The sequence below is a fragment of the Ambystoma mexicanum genome, chromosome 9, assembly GCF_040938575.1.
Source record: "Ambystoma mexicanum isolate Mex_15411 chromosome 9, UKY_AmexF1_1, whole genome shotgun sequence".
In the NCBI taxonomy this organism is placed as follows: domain Eukaryota; kingdom Metazoa; phylum Chordata; class Amphibia; order Caudata; family Ambystomatidae; genus Ambystoma; species Ambystoma mexicanum.
Window position 1 is genome coordinate 1,536,316,175 of NC_090931.1, and position 20,876 is coordinate 1,536,337,050.

Sequence of the window (20,876 nt, forward strand, 5' to 3'; positions counted from 1 at the left end):
ATAGAAATGATGTTCGTGATCTAACCTTTCCTCCTTCTTTTCCCCTTTTCCTAGGAGCTTCGGATTCCAGGCGGGCGTGGCAGAAGACTGGATGCAGGCTTGCAGGCACGGTGAGCGTTACGCTGCAGAATGTGCTGCTGATCGGGCGTGGTTTAAATAGCCTCCAAAGTAGTGCCAGGTAAGAAGTTCCCCAGATCCACACCCGAGTAAAAAAATAGTCCCTGTAATAAAATAGTCCCAACCAGGCCTCACGTTGGCTTAGATTCAGTTGCAGCATGGTCTACATGAGGTAAGTAATGTCTATGAGCCTGGCACCTAAGGCGCCAGGACTGAACCCAAACAGCCCCCAGCCGGGGCTGTTGGGGTTTTGATAAATATCTGGATGCCTGCTCCCGGGGCTGATGGACTCGATCCGGATGCCCGGGGGCAGGCATCATGACACCTGCATGCAAATGCAAACTCGCTTCTGCTGGTCTCAGGGTCCATTGCTCAAAGTCTTCAATTCCTCCCTCAGGCTCTATGACCCCATTGTAACCTCACGGTCTCCACGTCTATGACCCCACTGTAACCTCACGGTCTCCACGTCTGTAATGTATTTAGTTACATCTGTGACCATAATGTAACCTCACCGTCACAACTACATTGATTGAACTGTAACCACCACTATCGCCGTGATACCTCCGGGTCAGGGTGCCATCAACAAATAAAATAAATTAAGTGGGGCTTCTGGTTGAATTATGAGGATAGTTAATTTAAGATGAGGTGCAGAACTTCTAGACACTTGAGTGCCTTGTATAATATATTTTTCAAAAGTGTTTGTTTCTTTTCATTCTAATATTAGAAAAACAGGGCTCCCGGTCCTGAGGAAGGCTTGGGACATAATACTGAAACACATTCAAGTGGGCAGAAAATAGTCTGAGGCACACAATCTATAACCTTGTGTGCCAGGCCATAGGTTTTACTGTCCTTGCATTGACCCTGGGTTTTCAACAGCTTTCTTGGTCTTAATTGACAATGGATTAGGGTATTCTCCCACTATTTCCTCTTTGACATTTCGCCTTCTAAAGGCACCTAATCTTAGTCTTTTGAAATGTCTTTGGTTTATATTGTAACAGTGTTGTTTTATATTGTGGACATGGGTATGAACACCTAAATGGAAACATTTTGCAAGTCTAAAAATTATTTATTGTTTACGTGATACCTTAGAAATAAATTGATCCATTCTGATATGGCAGGATTGTTATGTTATGCAGGATTTATTTTTATATTTGTAAAGCGCCTAAACCCAGGGGCATCAGGGCACTGTTGCAATCAGTTATACAGGGTAAGACATTTTAGGATAAAACAAACACATTACATACAACTTAGGCAGTCACATTATACCATTACAGCCAATTGGGTCAGGTGTAGCCAGGTCAAACGTTTAGGTGAACAGCAGGGGTTTGAGGCCCTTGTGGAAGGCCAAGGACGATTCGTCAGCGCGTACGTTTGGGGGCTGGAGGGAGTTCAAGTGCTTGGCTGCTAATGCGGGAAAACTTGAGCCTCCTCCTTTACTTCAGTTAAATGTGTGCATGGACCTCCCTGGTTCCAGTGTTTTGGCTCCCACAATTTTCTGTGCCAGGTAGGCTGGTGCTGTGTTAGACAGGCATTGGTGAGTGATGGAGAGCGTCTTGAATGGGGAGCCAGTGGGCTTGTCTTCTGGCTGAGGATATGTGTTATCTTTTGGAGATGTTGAGTGCAGCGTCCAGGGCATTGTTTTGTATAATCTGCATTTTGTTCATGTTTTCTTGGAGGTGCCTGTGAAGAGCACATTACAATAGTCCAGGCTTGTGCCTATTATTGCTCAAGCAATGGTGAGGGAGATAGAGGGGGGTCAGGAATTGCCTGGATACATTTATCAGCTTTACTGTGTAGGCACAACACATTTGCTGCTTCCAGTCCTTCTAGGGCTTGTAACCCGAGGCACTGCCCAAAATTGGCTTGGCAGTGTTCTGAGTGTAGCGCCTGGAAGCAAGGAATAATGAAACTGAGGTAAAGGGATATACGTGGCTTCCTAAATACTACTCATGAGATAAGCTGCAGAGTAATGGGCACCAAACAGATTGGGTGGAGCCACAATGTGGGCCCTGTTGGCTGTGCAAAAATCTTCAGATTCCAGTCTGAGCCTGGGAAGATAATTGTAAGGGCAGTAATCTTCCAGGGATTAGACAAATGCAACGTCCGAGGAATCGTTTTATTGCACTCTCTCCAGTGTTTCTCCTGTGTGGCATCTCTGATGTACCTTCAGATCTGATCGCTTATTAAAGGGCTTATCGCATTCCATAAACCCTCCGGCTTCTCCTCTATTTGGACCCATCAATGCTTGCTTAAAAAAGGGAGGAGTCAAAGCCTGTCTTGATCTCTGCATTCACACAGCTTCTCCTTGGAATGAAACATGCAAAATTTTGTTGGCTTTGACCGCTCAGTGAAGCTGTTCTATCCCTGCACACTGGTGGGGTTTGGCGCAATGGTAAACGCTCCAATGCCTGCTTAAAGAGGATTATTCAAACTCTATTTTTGCATTCTTTGCAGCCATAGGGCTTCTCCCCATGTATGAATATGCTGATGAATGTAGAGATCCGATGCTTATGGAATATTTTCTTAAACTTCGTAACAAGGCTATGGTTGCTCCACAGCATGGGTCTTCTGATGTCTGTGGAGGCTTGACTCATAATTGAAGGTTTTCTCACATTTGGTGCACTGGTATGTTCGTACCACACCATGGGTCTTCTGATGGTTGTAAAGACTTGAGTCATAACTGAAGGTTTTGTCACATTTGGTACATTGGAATGGTCGCTCTCCAGCATGTATCCTCTGATGGTTGTCTAGATGCGTCTTTCGAGTGAAACTTTTCTCACACTCTGTACACTGGTATGGTCGATCCCCATCATGGAGCTTCAGATGTCTGTGAAGGCTTGAGTCAAAACTGAAGGTTTTGTCACACACTGTACACTGGTATGGTCGCTCCCCAGCATGGATCTTCTGATGTCTGTAAAGACTTTTATCATAAATGAAGCTTTTCGCACACTGCGTACACTTGTATGGTCGCTCCCCAGCATGCATCCTCTGATGGCTGTGCAGATGCGTCCTTCGAGTGAAGCTTTTGTCACATTCTGTACACTGGTGTGGTCGCTCCCCAGTATGGCTCATTTTATGTGAGTATAGCTGCGACCTTCGAGAAAAGGTTTTATCACACTCAGTACACGGATATGGTCGGTCCCCAGTATGGGTCTTCTGATGTCTGTAAAGCTGAGAGGTATTCATGAAGGTTTTTTCACACTCCGTGCACTGGTACGGTCGCTCGCCAGAATGAACCCTCTGGTGCATGTGAAGAAGTGATTTCTCGGCAAAGCTTTTCTCACACTCTATACACTGGTGCGGCCGCACCCCAGTATGGCTCCTCTGATGGCGGTACTTACTTGAGACTGTAGTGAATGATTTCCCACACTGTGTACAGTCATAGTGCTCCTTGCTTATGTGTCGTTTCATGTGTACAATTAGGGTGGACCTGTGTGAGAATGACTTCCCACAGACGCTGCAGGTAAAAGGTTTCTCCTTCGTGTGGATCCTCAAATGTGCCAGGAGTCTGGTACGTTCGGTGAAGCTCTGATTACAGAAGCTGCATTTAGCGGGGTTCATATGTAGGCTCTTGGCTGCATTTCCTATGAAAGAAGTGGAAATTCCAAGTATTAGTTTCTGTCATCTTACAACCTAAAAAGCAATAGAATTGGTGCAGAGCTCTGAATTACTGTCCGTTTCCTAGCAACACTATGGGTAACCATGAAAGGATGGAAAAAAAATACCTAATAAGAAATGACCACATTTTGTTTTTGTCCAAATTATTTTGAATAATGCGGGGGAGACCCCCACCTTCACCTATATACCTATCCCACCACCCATCTATATATTAATGCAAATGTATAAATATCCTTAATATGATAGGTTATTTATTTATAAAGACGATCAAATAAATGTAGTCATCTCTCATTAGGTAATGTTGCATTAGATTATTTCTGAGAATACTGAAGAAAATTACTTCTCTCCAGAGCATCAGAATAAAGCTGCAAAAAGTAGTAGCGATGAGAATCCAGCCAGCCATATTCAGTCTTTTTCTGGCTCCTGAAAAAAAAGGGCCAAACCCACAGAGCCACGACCAGCCTTGATCCCTGCTGCAAGTGCCCATCCAGTGTCACGTCCATCTGCAAACTACTCTTCTCTGCTGAGGAACTGTGTTGGCTTGGGTATTGCTTACCATAAGTCTTGTTTGATTAGGGAAGGATTTACACGGTTTGGGCCTTGAAATTTAATAAGTGTTAAAAAGTTACTTACTTGTGAAAGAGCTGATTTGGTAACTGTCCCTGCGAAATATGAGCAGTTACAAAAGTTCTTACTAACCTTTGAATGTGTTCTGCCATTCTTAAAAGTACATAGCGTTATTTAACTTGCCTTTGAATTGGATCCTCATCTTCCCAAATGTGATGTTGTTGGCGTCACTTTATTATTCCTTTCAGAAAATGACTGTATAAATTCACCAACTGGATTGTGCTACCCCCCTGACCTGCTGTATAGCTTGTCTAGAATAAGTCTGCCTTGGGTTTTACCAACCTGGAATAGCTGTGTGCCATTCTCAATACGTTTACTGTGGTGTTTGCTTACCTTGGTCTGCTTGATGCAATCCTAAAATAGTGCTTAGTCTGTCTTTCACTAATTTGAAAACAACTGTAATAGTTTATTACAACATTAGGTCTTATCTTGGCCTACTTGTATTTATAATAAACCTTTTTTTTTAATAATACTTCTGGGTGTGAGTGTTTCTTTTGAGCCATTTGTATGTTACAGGTTCTTTGTACTTTCCTACAGCCCTCTCTCCTTCCTAAGGTAAGCCTGGCTGCTCGGTCTACGCTACCAAATATTCAGGTGGTACAGCCTTATAACAAGAGTGGAGTTTTGTACTGCCACAGTGGACAGTTTTATGAAGCCCTTAATTGGACTTTAGAAAACTGTTCCTAACATCGATCGATACGGTTCGGGGACAGTGATGGGGTCCACTCCTCTGATCCCTTAGACCAAGACATTTAAAAAAAGAAAAAAAAAGAAATATTGGGTTACATTGGTACATTAAACTGCATAATTTCTTATAAAAACCTACTAAAAAGCCATTCAGTTGCAAGACACTAACCGTGCATAGAAACAGTTCCTAACACATGTTCATGTTTATTTATTTATTTGCATTTGTTTAGCGCACAGGCTGCCCAGAGGGCATCGTGGCGCTTTTTACAGGTATGAACATGACTTGTTGTACATACAGTGAAGTCATTACTTAGTTGCAAGAGAAGAGTAGTAGCTACAGGAGAGGAGGAGAGGAGAGGAGGAGAAAGTAAACGACACGAAGGAAGAGGAATTAGTTAAACAAGGTGGTTTTCAGTTTTTTTCGGAAGGCAGTGAGAGAGGTTTCTGCTCTGAGCGTGCTAGGTAGTGCATTCCATAGCTTAGGGGCAATGTAGGGGAAACTTATTCCACCTGCTCTAGCTCGTTTGATGCGTGGGACCCTAAGTTGGTTTGTGTGGCATTGCCTAGTTGGTCTAGTGGAGTCAGATCTGGCTAGTGTATCAGACAGGTATGAGGGTGCAGACAGGTTGATACATTTGTGTGTGGTGGTAAGTATTTTGAATGTAATGCGCTCTTTGACAGGTAGCCAGTGTGCTGCCTTTCTGGCTTGCGCGATGTGGTCCCTTTTTGGTATATTGAGAGCTGCTCTTAGTGCATTATTCTGTGTTGTTTGGAGTTTATTGAGATTGGAGTTGGAGGTGCCAGCCAATAGCGCATTACAATAATCTAGTTTAGTTCCAATGGTGGCTCTGGCAATAGAAAGGCAATTATCTTTGGTTAGGAAGGATTTGATGGCATTGATGAGCTTAGTGCTCAGGGCGGAGGCAGAAACAATGGAGTTGACTTGCTTGTCCATGGAGTGTGAGGCGTCAATGTGGACTCCTAGTGTTTTAACAGAAGGTAGAACTAGGATGACACAATTGTCTATGCAGAAGTTGGTGTAGAGTGGGTCGAGGTTCGTGAGAGAGGATTTTTGACCCAGGATGAGAATTTCGGTCTTATCTCCGTTAAGACATAGGCCGTTCGTGGCCATCCATGCTTGGATGGTGGCGTATATAATCTGGAGGGTGGCTGCGTACTGATGGTAGAGTCCTGTGAGCGGGAGGAGTACTTGGGTATCATCAGCCGTAGTTGGTGTATGTGATCCCGAGTGCGTCCAGTTTATCAAAGAGAGGTTTGGTAAAAAGATTATAGAGGGTAGGAGCCGTACATGAGCCCTGAGGGACTCCATACCTGATGGTGGTAGGCTCTGCGTTAGCTATATTGGAAAACACTTTCATCGCTCTTCCTTCGAGGAAGGAGGTGATCCATTTTGTGGCTTGTTTGGAGAAATGTGCGGCCTGCGTGAGATGGTTTGTGAGGATGGCATGATCAACTAAATCAAATGCCGCTGAGAGGTCTAGGAGGAGCAGAAGGGCCGGCTTGTCTTTATCTAGAATTAGGGTAATTTGGTTCTTCAGATCTAGTAAAGCGGTTTCAGTGCCATGACCTTTGCGGAATCCGGACTGCCTTTTACCTAGGACAGCGTTGTTTTCCGGGTAGGACTGTACCTGCATGTGTGCAGCTTTATCCAAGATTTTTAGAAGAAATGGAACTGTTGTAATTGGCCGGTAGTTGTTAGGTTGGCAGGGTCCAGGGTTGGTTTCTTTAAGAGCGGGCGCACTTGCCTTCTACCACAATATGTGCCAGTATTAAGAAAACAGACACACTGGCTGTGCCCCTTGCATGTTCAGGCTGGCTGCACCAATAAATGCCAGAATTCCTATATGAGAATATACTCATGTTTATTATACACTGGATGCTGGTAATGATACCATAAGAAAACATGTCCATGTTAGAACTGATTTTCTATACTCTGGCCTGGTGGACAGATGCATAGAGGGCCAACCTGTATTGCAATAGGGACAACTCTAGGGAGCTGTAGCCAAACCAAGTCTCAAGAGGTGGTGAGCTTGTAAGGGTTCCACAATGAGTACACACAGCAAAGCAGTCAAAGAACACACTTAGACAAACAGGTATAAAAATACTTCTTTAATTATGGCCAAATAACTGAAATATGACTACCAACAGGTAATGATATCACACAATATTAAAAATTAGATACATATATACGACTGCTGTAGTGCAAAATACATTTCAAACCCATGAAAAGAAAGGTACAGATTAGTATTTGCACTGCTAGATCACAGAGAATCAACCCTACATTGTTCAGCAAAGTTTCCACACAGTTTGTGAAGCTGAAGAAAAATGAAGGTAGGGTCTCTGAGGTCCAGAGAACAGTTCCAAGTGTTGGAGGACAAGTTTTTTTTTTTTTTTTTTTGTCTTTTGGAAAATCAATGTATCTTTATTTTATTTTTTTCAATTTGTTTTTTATTGACAGAATACATACAAGGTAGGGTGCGACGGCAATCCCCGCCTGCCATATAACATTCAAACAAGAGTGTCAACTTTTTTTAAAAATCTTTTAATCCCATCCCCCCTCCCCCCTCCCTCCTTCCCCACCCCCCCAACTTTGCTCCATACCAAGTCTTGAGGTTTTGCAGGTTATAGAAGTTGCCGAGAGCACATTCGGACATCGCTATGTACATTGTTTTAAACTTTGACATCGTGGGATCTGCTTGCTTCAAGGCTGACTGAGGGCCAAACTCTAACTCTGGGGCTAGTGCTGAAGTGGTTACATGAAATACGTAGTAAAGCATTTATTTTTTTTTATTTTTTTTACACAGACGCATCGAAACACAGTCATCATGGAGGAGCACCGCAGTCCATTCCTGCGTAAATTCCAATACTGAGTCATTTTTCACTGCTGTAAGCTTTTCATAGGTGAAAATCGACCTTAATTTACAGAGCCATTCCTCCTTGGATGGTGCTAGAGCACTTTTCCACTTTGGGGCCAGCGCTAACCTCCCCGCCCTCAACATGGCCCCAATGACCCTCGGGAATGCGTTCTGTTCCGTCTCCGGCATGGGGGTACCCAGGAGAATTTCCAGGGGGAGTAGGGATGGGCAGAACCCCTCTAAGTCCTTTATCCAGCTGAGCAGTTCCGACCAGTATACCTGAATAACCGGACATCCCCACCACATATGGAACCACGTGCCCCTTTGGAGACATAACCTCGGACAGAAGGGGGATACCTCTGCAAACATTCTGGACAGGGTAGCCGGGGGGCGATGCCAGGAATGGAGGATCTTAAAGCTGTGCTCCATGGCAGCGGTATACAGAGAACCCGTGAATATAGACTTGAATATTGCCCTCCATGTGTGGTCATCCTCCCAAATTTGTTTGAAAGGTTGTCTTCCCGCCAGGTTTGCCGTTATCAGTGCACTGTAAAACTTAGATAGAGAGCCCTTCCGAGAGACACTTTTAGCTATTACATCTTCAAAGGGGGTGAGGGAGCATTTAAGGTTGTCAGCCCACCGAGGGTGAGTCAGAATTCCCTTTAAGCGTAAATACTCAAAGATCGAGGGTGGCTTGTCGCCCAATGCCTCACACAGTTGGTCATAGTCTATGAAGCCCTCTTCGCGGGATAGTTGGGAAATCCTCTCCAAACCCATGTCCGACCATGCCTCGGTATCCCGGAAGCCTCTGGTGTCTAGATTGATCGGGGGGCCCCACAGTGACGTTAAGGGGGACGGCCAGGATGACAGTACTTTGTTATCTTTATTCGGTTTCCAGGCTGCCCATAGGGCCGCTAATGTAGGGTGTGTTCTGAGGTGGGAGGGGAGGGCTTTAGGAGAGGCCCATAGCAAATCTGACTTTTTTCGGGTGGGTGTGGATATCTTCGATATATGTCCAATATGTCCTCATGTCTTCCTGCATGTGTTCCATCATCACCCGGAGCTGAGCTGCTTTATAGTATAGCCTAAAGTCAGTGAGGCCAAATCCACCATGAGATTTCGGAAGGGTCAAGGTGGAGAACTTGACTCTTGCTCTCCTCCCGTCCCATATAAACTGAAGGACTCGGGATTGTAAAACCTCAAAAAAGGCGTCGGGGATCACCACGGGGAGGGCCACGAAGAGATACAGAAGGCGAGGCAAGACGTTCATTTTCACCGTGACCATACGCCCAAACCAGGAGAGTAAGTGGTGCCCATCGCTTCAGATCATTGGTAATCTTGGCCAAAATTTCGGGAAAGTTACTCTGGTATAGTAGTGAAAGGTCCCTAGGAATGCAGGTACCCAGATACCTAGTGGATACTCGTTCTATTCTTACCCCCAATATTTCTGAACTATTCCCAATATCGTGATCCCCGGACCCATAGGCATAATGCTAGACTTGGACGCGTTTATCTTAAGTCCCGAGAATGCACCATAATAGTTTATAAGCTCGAACAGTCTGGGTAGTGAAACCTGGAGGTTGGTCAGGTAACCCAAGATATCGTCAGCAAATAGGGAGAGTTTAAAGTCGCAGTCCTCACAGCTTATCCCTGAGATTTCCTGGTCCGCTCTAATCGCTATGGCCAGGGGCTCCATTGCCAGAGCATATAGAAGGGGTGAAAGGGGGCAGCCCTGCCGGGTTCCCCTGGACAGTGCCAGGGGTTCCAATGTGCCACCATTGACCAAAACTCTTGCTATAGGACCATTATATAGTGCTGAGACCCACCCACAAAAATGTTCCCCCAGGCCCATTTTCTGAAGAACTCTACCCATATAAGGCCATTCGACACGGTTGAAGGCCTTTTCAGAGTCCAATGCCAGCAAGTAGCCCTCCACCCCCTGCCTAGAAGCCTCGTGCATGAGGTCTAGGGTCTTCCGTATATTATCCGAACCCTGACGTCCCGGAATGAAGCCTACCTGGTCTCCATGTATTAAGGACGGGAGGAGCTTCGCCAGTCTGTTCGCTAGAAGTTTAGCCAGGATTTTAACATCCACGTTAAGAAGGGATATAGGTCGATATGATTGACACAGGGAGGGATCCTTCCCTTCTTTGGGCCGCACTACTATCAGAGCAGACATCATTGAGGGTGGAAGGGTGCCCTGAACTAGAGCCGAGTTAAACATCTTAGCCATAAACGGGGCCAACGTTGACCGGTAGGTCTTGTAAAACTTGACTGTAAACCCATCATCCCCCAGAGCTGTACCACTTTTCAAAGAGGATATGTTGTCTATTATCTCCTCTGGGGTTACGGGGAGTTCTAATGTACTTGCTTTTTCGGGAGAGAGACCGGGAATCGGGAGCGAATCCAGGAAGTTGTCAATCTTGGTTCCATCTCCTGCGTACTCCGAGCAGTACAGGTGCTCATAATACAGCCGAAACTGTTCAGCTATTTTACTATCTCTAACCATCGATTCCCCTCCCGGAGAGCGGATGGAATTCACCCTTCTACTGTTTCTGAGTTCGTGAAACCTCCAAGCTAATATCTTATCCGCTTTTTCCCCTTTTTCCATATACTTCTGTTTCAAGAAGGACAGTTTTCTTTCTGTTTGACCCACCTGGAGATCTGCCAACTTTGAGCGCAGCCTTTGAAGCTCCTCCCACTTTCCGGGGAACATTTGCGTTTTTAATTTCCCTCCCGGTTGGATGGCCTCTATCTTTTTCTTGAATAGTTTCTCCTCATGGCCCCTCTCCTTTTTCCTTGAACCTGTTTCAATGAGAATGCCCCTAATGGTTGCCTTGAATGCCTCCCAGACTCCCTTGACCCCGACCTCTCCATTATCATTTATAGAGAAGAATTCTGTAATATCTGTTAGGAGGGATTGGCGTACTTCTTTGTCATGCAGTAGGAGATTGTTACACCTCCATAGGGAGCCAGGTGGCGGGGCCGGGGGGATACCCATTTTTATTCTAACCAAGTCATGGTCCGTCCAAGGGACAACCTCCACCCCCGAGTCTGTGACCTCTCCCCGAAGCGTGGAATCCACTAGGATATAATCAATACGGGAAAATGTAGCGTGAGTTTGAGAAAAATGTAAAGTCGGGGTCATGGCCTCGCTTACTGTGGTATGTATCGCTCAGGCCCAGCTCTTCATTAACTGTTTGGAAAGCCTCAGCCAGTTTTTTATGGAGTCGCCGATTAGGACACAGGATGGGCGACCTCCTGTCCCTTTTAGGGCTGATAACCATGTTACAATCCCCACCAACCAATAAGGTACCCTCAGAAAAAGCTATAATCTTCTCTCTCATCCCCACCCAGAAGCTATCTTGCCCCTCGTTTGGAGCATATACACAAACCAAGGTAAACAGCCGACCCCTCACCTCCCCCTTGACCATGATATATCGCCCTTCCGGGTCCGCCCTCTGAGCTTTGTATACAAAATGGGCCCCAGGTGAGACCAGTAGTGCAACTCCACGTTTCTTCGCCAAATAGGACGCTGCATACATCTGTTCAATAGTTTTAGCCCTCAGCTTCGGTTCATTGCCCCAAACCCAGTGAGTTTTTTGCACAAATAGGAAGTGGAGCCGGAGCCTTGAAAATTCCCTCACCAGCAGCGACCTATTAGTGGGAGAGTTAAGCCCCCGTACATTTAATGAGCCCACTGTCAAAAATTGTACTGAGTCACCTATTATAGCGATGGTGAAAGCTCCTGTCTCCCTCCACAAAGCAACTAATTTCAGTGCTCCCGCAGTATTTCCTCCCCCCTGCTGTATTCAAAAGACAGAACTGTAGTTACGTAACAAAACAGAAGACTTGGCTTGCCCCAGCTTAAACCCCATTGAACAAACCCCAACTTTTTCCTCCCCCTCCCCCTTCCCCTTCCCCTTCCCCTTCCCCCCTGAAGGCCTGGGAATCCAGCGGCTTCATCCTGTCGCTGAGCCAGGCCACCAGTGTCTCCCCCCTCCGGGCTCTTGAACTCTTCAATTACCAACAACTTGAGCCCCCCCACCTCCCTCTTGCATTTAGATTGTAAACATTTACAACGCCCCCCCGTTCAGAATAAAGAACAAACTTGACCGTGAAGCGTCCTGTGGTTCCTCAAGTGTCAGGTTGACCAGGGGATGTCGGAGCCACTCTTCTGAACTTCCTGTGGCCTCGGACTTTACGTCTCTCGCGTGGAGCCTTTCTCCCCCCCGGGCCAACCGGTTCTCTTACACTCTCTTGCTCTCCGACCTCCATGTTTGGTTCATCTAGGAGCTCTCCCGACACCCTACGAATATCATCCTCCGTGACCAGGGCATATTTGTATCCCTCCAGTTCAAAAGAAAGTGAAAAAGGGTATCCCATCTGTATCGAACCCCCTTGGCCTGAAGCATTTTCGTTAGCGGGGAGCACAGTCGACGTCTTGCCAGGGTGAAGGCGGACAAATCCTGATTCACCGAAATCCGGGCCCCCTCCCAGTCCACCGGACCCTTCTTGCGTGCCAGTTCCAGGATTTTGCTTTTTTCCGTGAAGTAATGGAATTGTACGAGAATGGATCTGGGGCCTCTGTTAGCCGCACCCGCTCTGTGGGCTCTATCAATAGTAGGTTCATTCGTATTTGCACCTTCAAAAAGAGTTCCCACCACCGCATTTACAGCTTTGATAATGTCCATTTGCGTTTCTCCCTCCCGCTCAGGAAAGCCCAAAAAGCGCAGATTACAGCGGCGTTCCCTATTCTCCAAGTCATCACGCTTTAGGGAGCATTTCTCTTCTCTCCTCTCGAGCTCTGATAAGCGCATGTCATATTGAGTCTCACAAATGTCGTTCGAGGCTGTGTTGTTTTCGAGCATTTGGACCCTGTCATCAATATTGTCCACTTTTTTATCCAGGGTGTCCAGCCGTACCGCTATGTCCGCTTTGAAACCTTTTATTTCCTCCAGAAGGGCTGCCATACCTTTAGTGACTGTACTAGTATCCGACAATTCCTGGTGAGTCCGGGCCGACATCTCCGGGTTGGGTGGCGGGCTCGGGATCCGATATCGAAATCTCTGCAGGGATTCCTTCCAGTTCATGGGCTCACCCAGACCATTTTCTCTAGGTCTCCTCCTGAACGTCTCAGACCAATTGGGCTGCGTCACTGGGCCACCATGCAACTCCAGGACCTAAACTTTGTGCTCACTGTTGAGGCGGGGGGTTGCTCAACAAAAATCCAGGCCGCGGCTTACAAGGGTCTATCGCTCTCCGTCCCTGCTTTCCGTCGGGATACCTCTGCTTGAGATATTCTCCTGAGGGTGGACACTGTAGTGGGGCCCAGCAGCAGGCGCGGTAGGTAGCCCCAGGGTGATCCTCCCTACCCTGGGTGTTGATGTATGATTTGGGGCACCCTCGTACCGTATGGGGTCCTCGGAGTCCGATTCACCTCTCCTGGTCAGCGCTGGAATCAGGGGTAGCCCGATGGGTGGGGGACAGAGAGACCGCCGCGGGGGCGCTCCCGTTCTCCCGCTCTGCCCATGGGGGCCCTTGCTCCCAGGGTCCTCTGATGAAAAATGGCCCTGCAGGCCGAGAGGAGGTCAATAGTTAAAATGGCGCAATCCGCGCCCACTGCGTAAGCTCTTACGCCAGCTCTCCGGGCCTCCCGTGTTCCGTGGGGGAGTCCCAGTCGTAGGGCCCAGCTCACGTCCCCAGGTAGTGGTCCCAGAAGAGAAAGGTCAGCCCAAAACACTATGTGACCTCACCCGGGCGTCAATGGTCCCATAAGCCCCCCACCGACGTGGGCCTCATGCAGGCCGCAGCTCCCCTCTTCCTGGTGTGCAGCCGCCGTCAGGGGAGGCCAGGCTCGCTCTCCTTCCCGGGACAGAGCCGCAGGCTGCCCGTGGCGTTGAGTGTCGCGGCGTGAATTCCCAGGAGATGCAGGATCAGCCGCGGTGGCCAATGTGTCGTTGTGTCGCTCTCCTGGGCCCCAGCTCAGCCGCGGCTCTGTTACTTCTCGCGGAGCCGCGGGGCGGGAGAAGGCGGGGCTCCCTCTCCCTCCGCTCTCCAAGTGCCAGAACTCGGCGAAATCTCTGTGTCGGATGACCGGAGTTGGGGCGTTCGGGGGCCCTGAGGTGTCCGCAGGCTGCGGGGGGGGGGGGGGTCGGCGCCTCACTCCTGGGAGTCGAGGGGGGGCTCAAGTCCCTTTAACAGCGCCCTGTGGAGGAGACCAGTGCAGATGCGTCAGTGCATTTCTGCGCCCTGGAGGACAAGTTTATCTAACAAACGTGTTCCCAACTTTCTCACTGCTTGTGTGAACAAGCAATGGCAAAGGCAAAGTGTTAGAAAAGTTTTATAAAATTTAGCACTTTTAAAGGGAGTTTAGGGGGCATGTAAGTATCGCTATAACTCAACCACTGTACTCCTTCATGAGACTTGGCAGGTCGGCTGGAGAAGGTCTGAGGTCGCTTTTCCCGTCATCAGCCTCAACCCTTGATCCACAGGGGTTGCAGGTTCGAGCAGGTCTCTGGTCGGTGTCTGATGCTGGTGCAAGAACTCTCAGTGCAAGAATGCAGCAAAATTCGATGCAGGGCCCATCTCATCACAGCAATGGACGCAGGAAAGCAATTTCGGACGACAGCCACTAATGCACAGCGACGCAAAGGGGCTCAAGCTCAATTGCCGTGGTCAGACTTTCGCTCCTATATCTGGTCCCATTGATGCTAGGACCACAAAACTTTGCAGAGGTAAGTTTATAGGATGCGCTGAGGATCCCCCAAGTTCCAGGCCTCATCTCGGAACGGCGACATCTGCATCATGCTAGCCCAAACTCAGAGTTGGCCAGCCACAGGGCGGTCACAGGGCTCTTCCAAAGGCTCTTTGCAGCACTCCGAGCCTACACCGAGAATGGATGTTCCCTCCACTCCAAGGGTCGCAGCTCCTTCGCATGTCTGCTGGAGATCTTCCACAGGACAGAGCTCTACCAAAGCAGCAGTAGAAGTTGGTTGCAAAGCCTTCTTCCGGCAGGTCCACTGTCCCCTTGCAAGTCTTATAGCTGGACAGTAGTCTTGGCTCCTTCAGTTTCTTCCAGGATCTCTCCAGAGTGGGTGCAGGGGTCCTCTTATCCTAGAGGCCATGTAAGAGCAGCAGCCCCCACTAGCCAGAGACAGATCTGGCCCACACACACATCCCAGCAGTGGTCCAATCAGGACCACTGGCAGCAAAACTCATTAATTCCACCCAGACACACTGGCACCAGTATGTGGGTTGGGTCCAGACAGTTCCAGCCCACTTCCTGGCAGCAAACACACATAGCCCTCCAGTAGCTCGCCAAAAGCCTCTGCTATGAAGTCCATATAAGGATTTTCCTGGCCTTACAGGCCAGAAAGAAGGCTAAAAGACAACATGATCAAAGGACAGGAAAAAAACCTCCTGGCATGGCCATGTTTGGCCACTAGCCACAGTTAGTAGCCAAACACTGTAAACGCTGCAAGGCTAAAACGGAATGCACCAAAAAATTGTAAAAAGTCACTGCTGCCCCCAGCTTGTCCATTTAGCACACCTATAACCAAAAATAACCTGAGTGTTAGTCTACAGCAAAGCAAAAAGTGTACCCCATTGTACTGCATTGTAAGCTGCACTGTACAGTGATAAAAAGTTAGCATAACCGATAAGTTACTAAAAGTAGTAACAAAGTAGCTGGACTGAGGGAAACCATGTTTCCCAGCACTTCCCCATAACAGATGAGCAAAGAACAGTGTATTGAAGCCTAAGGCTTTTCTTTCCCTATAAAAAGAACAGGTCAGATTAAAAAAATAAAAGCCCAAAAAGGTTGGGGGCCCATAGAAACGGAAGGAAAGGTGTAGCAAAGAGGAATGTTTCCTAACAGTTCCCACATGCTCTGCCAAAATATGGCAGTATTCCCACATAAGAACATACTCCTGACGAGGATGAAGGGTTGCCTGAAGTACTCCGTCTCCATGAGCACCCGTGCTTGTAGGCGGGACTCCCTCTAGGGATGAGTCTTGTAAGAGTCAAAGAGAATGTCCATCTCAGGAAAGCCTTCGGAGACAGGCCTGCTCCCAGTTCCAGGGGGAATCCCCAGGGAAGCATAGAATCATTTGGGAAGGTGGGCTACTGCACAGCAAACAGTCTACAGGAAAAGACTTAAGATGGATTTCTAGAATCTGGCCTGGTGGACAGGTTTTAGGGGGGCACAAAGAATCAACCTTTCACATAGCAATTCATAATTCATCATAAAATACATATGAACATCATAAGCAACATAGAAACACCTAAAACATTCAAAACAGTATCAAAGAAGTAATTAAATAAAGCAAGTCAAATGCCAACACTTAAAATAAAATGATAATTAAGCAAAATTCAATTCCCGGTTGTAACCTGCTCTGTCTAGCTAAATCCGACTAAATATTTAAGCATCCCTGCCAGCCCAACACCAGAACGAGATAACCAATCACAACCTCATCCCAGTTTCTTCTATTGTGTATGAGAGCATTATTCGAGCTCCTAAGCAATGATCATAACAGTTCTACACTTCTTTAATAGGGGCGATATGCACTGCACCAAGGAACAGACCCCTCCCCCCAGCCCTGTGGAAATAATTCCTGTTTGTTACCACTCTTCAGCTTGGATCTCAACTCCTGTATAGCAGGACATTCTATAATCAGATAGTTGTCTGGTCTGCCTGGTTCCCAGGATCTGACAAAGATCACACTTCAGAAGTTGAAGACGCTCCCGACCTAATTGCCAGTTTTTCAACAGTCAGGAGCACATTCAACCGAAAGAGCATGAACTGCTGATGCCCAATGGGATGGGGAAGTGTTCTAGGTAGTTTGGAAGCACATTCACTGGCTTATCGATCCAAGTCGAGCTCTTATACTGGGTATATGATCTCATTTTTTGGATCGTTTCAATCCAATCACCCTCTAAAAAGCAGCTTCTTGACCAGGCACGGCTTTGTAATGAGCAAGTCCATTCTCACCTATATATTACACAAAATACCAAATGCATAGCAGCAAAATGCCCAATCAGAGTCAGCGGACTCCTTGCTAGGACCACCCCCCATTACCCCTCTACCTGGAGATGAAATCTACAAACTGAGAGCCCAAAGAGGGCTTAAGTAGTACACAAAAGAATGACAGAGCTTTCCAGTGATACCAGGCGTCTAAAGAAATAAGGCCCATTTCAAACTTTAGAAGCGCTATTGGGGCACACGATGGTAATCCCAAGGTCTTCCGCAAAATGAGTCCTTCAATAGCACTGCAATTTATTTAAGAGATAAGAAATATCATGCCTATTCGGGAGGGATTGCACACGTTTTAGCTTGTGCTAGTATGGAAGCAGCCTAACGGTGAATCTACAATGTCTTGCAGTTCAGCTAGGATTTTCATCTTCATGATAAATCTTCCTGACCTATGTCAACCCCAGAACTTTTTGCTTGGACTTAGTAATTATTTTACCTTGTCCCTAGTAAGTGGGAAACTTTTTCCCACTCTCACCTAGTCTTTTACTCTTTTTATGGGTGACCTTTTAATGTCCCTCTATAGTGTATGATCGGAGTTATAGTTTCCTATAACTTTGGACTGACTGTAATGCACTATGGCAGCACGCAGCATTTTAAATGCAGTGGCTGCATTTTAATTCTCTTATTATTTCTTGGGTGAACTACTGTTCCCAAGAGGTAAAGTGGGATTCACATCCCCATTACATTGATTTAAGTGAGCCAGTACACCCATTAGGCACGCTTTTCATATCAATGATAAATCTTCCTGACCTGTGTCAACCCCAGAACTTTTTGCTTTGACTAGGTAACTATTTGACTTTGCCCCTCTCAGCTAGTCTTTTACTCTTTATGGGTGACCTCCATAGTGTATGGTTGAAGTTATAGTTTCCTACAACTGTTGGGCTTAGGCTGGGATGCCCTTATGCCCCTCCCCCTGTTAATTTCTCTTTCATGTACTTTGGTGAACTATAGTTCCCAAGTAGTAAAGAGGGATTTGCATCCCCTTTTACATTTTATATAGAGAGCCAGCACATCTTACCTTATGTAATATGACATGATATGGCATTTAGAACGCCCCTGTACACAAGTATTTCTAGGCCAAACAAGACAAGGAGGGGCAAACGAGGGAGAACAAAACACTCTTACTATGCCTTGTGTCATTCAGATCACATGCAGGGAAGGTGAAGGGGAGAAGTGCAAAGGGTGGGGACGGGGGGAGATGGGGAAGGGGAGAGGGGAATGGAGAAGTGCAGGCAATCAAAAAGTGCAGCCAGCAGGTGGCTCAGTGGCGGTAATCAGAAAGTGCAGCCAACGGGTGGCTAATAAGTGCAGGGAGCGGCGACTGTAGGGTTACAGATACAGACCACAAGTGCTGGGGGAGGCAAGCGGCAGTGCGAGGTGCAACTGAACAGGCAGGGACCTGGGCCCAGGTTCATAGGGTGGCCAGGTGGCCAGTGCACGGAGCAGTTAGGTGCATTAGCAGGGGAGACAAAGAGAGAAAGCAGAAGCAAAGAAGAAGGTCTTGAGTTGCTTTCAGAACCGTAGATGGTTCAAGTTTGAGAGAGGCAGGGAGGCGGTTCCAGAGGGAAGCCCCAGCCGAAGAGAGAGATCTGTCACCAAGTCTCTGGTTGGAAAAGCAACTGACCCTCAGAGAGTTGGAGGTGGATGAGCGGTGAGCTCGAGAAGGGAGATACTAAGGAAGAGATAGTTGGAGGTAGTGCGGTCCCAGAAAGCCTTGTGGACAATGCAGAAGTCTTGAACTTGATCCTTGCTGCCACTGGGAGCCAATGCAGAGATGTCCGTGCTGGAGAGATACGATCCCTGGGCTTGAGGCCGAGGACAAATCTTGCAGTCTTGTTCTGGATAAGTTGTAGAGGATGGAGAATAGAAGCAGGCAGATTTAGAAAGAGGCTGTTGCAGTAGTTCAGCCTAGAGAGAACCAGAGCTCTGGAGAAAGTGACCTTCTGGGAAATGAAGAATACCTCTGAGGAGGTGCAGCTGACAGTTTGACTTCTTAGAGACGTCAGATGTAAGGAGAGAAGGAGAGGGTGGAGTCGAAGATGACCAAGGTTCTTAGCCTCACAGGTAGGAGCAGGAAGAGGACCCAAAGTGGGCGGCAAGAGAGAGAGAGAGAGAGAGAGAGAGCAAAGGAGGGAGCTGGCGTTGGGATGAGGAGGATCTCCGTCTTTCTGGCATTAAGGCAGAGATCATTGTGACACACCACTCCTGAATTGCAGAAAGACAGTCAGGAATGAGAGAAGGAGTAGAGGTTGCTGAGAGGAGCCTGAAGGAGAGTTGATTGGCATACGCATAACACAAAGTTGGAGGATAGGACAGCAGTGCGGTGGGTAAGAGGGGCCAGGTATTGGTTGAACAGCCAGGGAGCAAGATTAGACCCCTGGGGAACAACACAGAGAGAGAGGGGAAGGACACCTGTTGGACCTGAGAGGGTCGGTCAGTGAGAAAAGAGGTTAACCAGGCAAGAGTCTGATCATTGATACCCAGGTTATCACGGAGGCGCTTGAGCAGGATGGCATGGTTTACTTGTTGAAAGCTGAAAGAAAGATCGAGGAGAATGAGGACAGAAGGATGGTTAGAGTCAAGGTTGGAGAGCAGGTACTCACGGATGTTCAGGAGAGCAGTTTCCATGCTTTTGGCAGCTCTGAAGCCAGACTGATGGTCATGGGGACAACCAACAGATTCAGTGTGAAGGATAAACTGGAGATGGCAAGCTTTTCCAAGAGTTTGCCCAGGAAAGGCGTGAGAGATTGGGCGATAGTTAGCGGGAGAGGAAGATCGGCAGAGGGTTTCTTTAAGAGGGGGTGCACAAGGGAGTGCTTCAGGGGGGGAGGGGAAGGTTCCAGTGAAAAAAGACCTCACATTTTGGACACCTTTAGAAAGTCTAACTATCAGCTGCACCTCCTCAGAGGCACTCTACCTTGTCTCACTTTCTCCCCCCCCAAGCGACTCAATGTCTCCAGAGCCCTGGTTCTCTCTATGCTGGACTACTGCAACAGCCTCCTTCACAACCTCCCTGCTTCTGCTCTGCGCCCTCTGCAACTTATCCTGAACAGAACCACAAGACTTATCATTGGCCTCAAGCCCAGAGACCGCATCTCTCTGGTGCTGAAATCCCTCCACTGGCTCCCCGTGGCTGCAAGGATCAAGTTCAAGGTCCTCTGCATTGTCCACAAGGCTTTCTGGGACCTGGGACCTACCTGTCTGCATCGATGCCTACCTAAATACTGTCCCTCCCGAGCCCTCTGCGAGGGAGCCGGTTCTCCAAGCAGAGATTTGGAGGGAGATCTTTATCCTCAGCATGGGCCTCCCTCTGGAATAGCCCCCCTGCCCCCCTCCATTTTGATCCTGATCTCCTTAAGTTCTGGAAACTCCTCAAGACTTTCTTCTTCTCCTCTTCCATCTCTCTCCCTCTACCCTTCTAACCTGTCGCTCTGCTCTTTCCCTCTTTCCATACAGCTTACTGACTGGCCGCCTTGTGTACCTCAGAGTCTCACAGGTCCCTGGCACCCCAACCAGTCCTCTCTCACTCGCCTCCGGACCCTGTACTCACCTCATCATCACTGCACTTGGACAATGACCCAAGAGAGTGGCATCTCTCTGCACTTACCCCAGTCTCCACCGACTGGGTGCACTTGGATTCCCCCCCCCACCCCCCGGGCTCCCTCTCCCCTGTAACTGTCTGTGCACTTGCACGATCCGTATGCTCCATGCCTGAAGATTGATTGTCTGTTCCCCCATGTCTTCACTCCTTGCATGGTGGCACCTTAATGCACTTGGAAAAACTGCAGAATCGTTGTCAGACCGATTTGCTGTTATCTCCACTGTTAATTCTATCATATGCGCTTGCAGAGAGGCAGCTGCATGCCTCAGCAGGAAACCCCACCCCCCTACCACCTACATGTTGGAAGCCTGAAATT

The 20,876-nt window shown here is 47.8% G+C and overlaps 1 protein-coding gene across 2 annotated transcripts in view; it reads right to left on the reverse strand.

Moving 5' to 3' along the window:
- Positions 1-1,237: 1,237 nt before the first annotated feature.
- LOC138489464 (zinc finger protein ZFP2-like) overlaps positions 1,238-20,876 on the reverse strand; it is a 235,428-nt gene continuing 215,789 nt past the window's right edge. For both annotated transcript variants that reach the window (XM_069617190.1, XM_069617191.1), the window contains one exon: positions 1,238-3,701. In XM_069617190.1, coding sequence (XP_069473291.1) covers positions 2,659-3,701 — 1,043 coding nt within the window. In that variant the 3' untranslated portion in view covers positions 1,238-2,658. The remainder of the gene's footprint in view (positions 3,702-20,876) is intronic.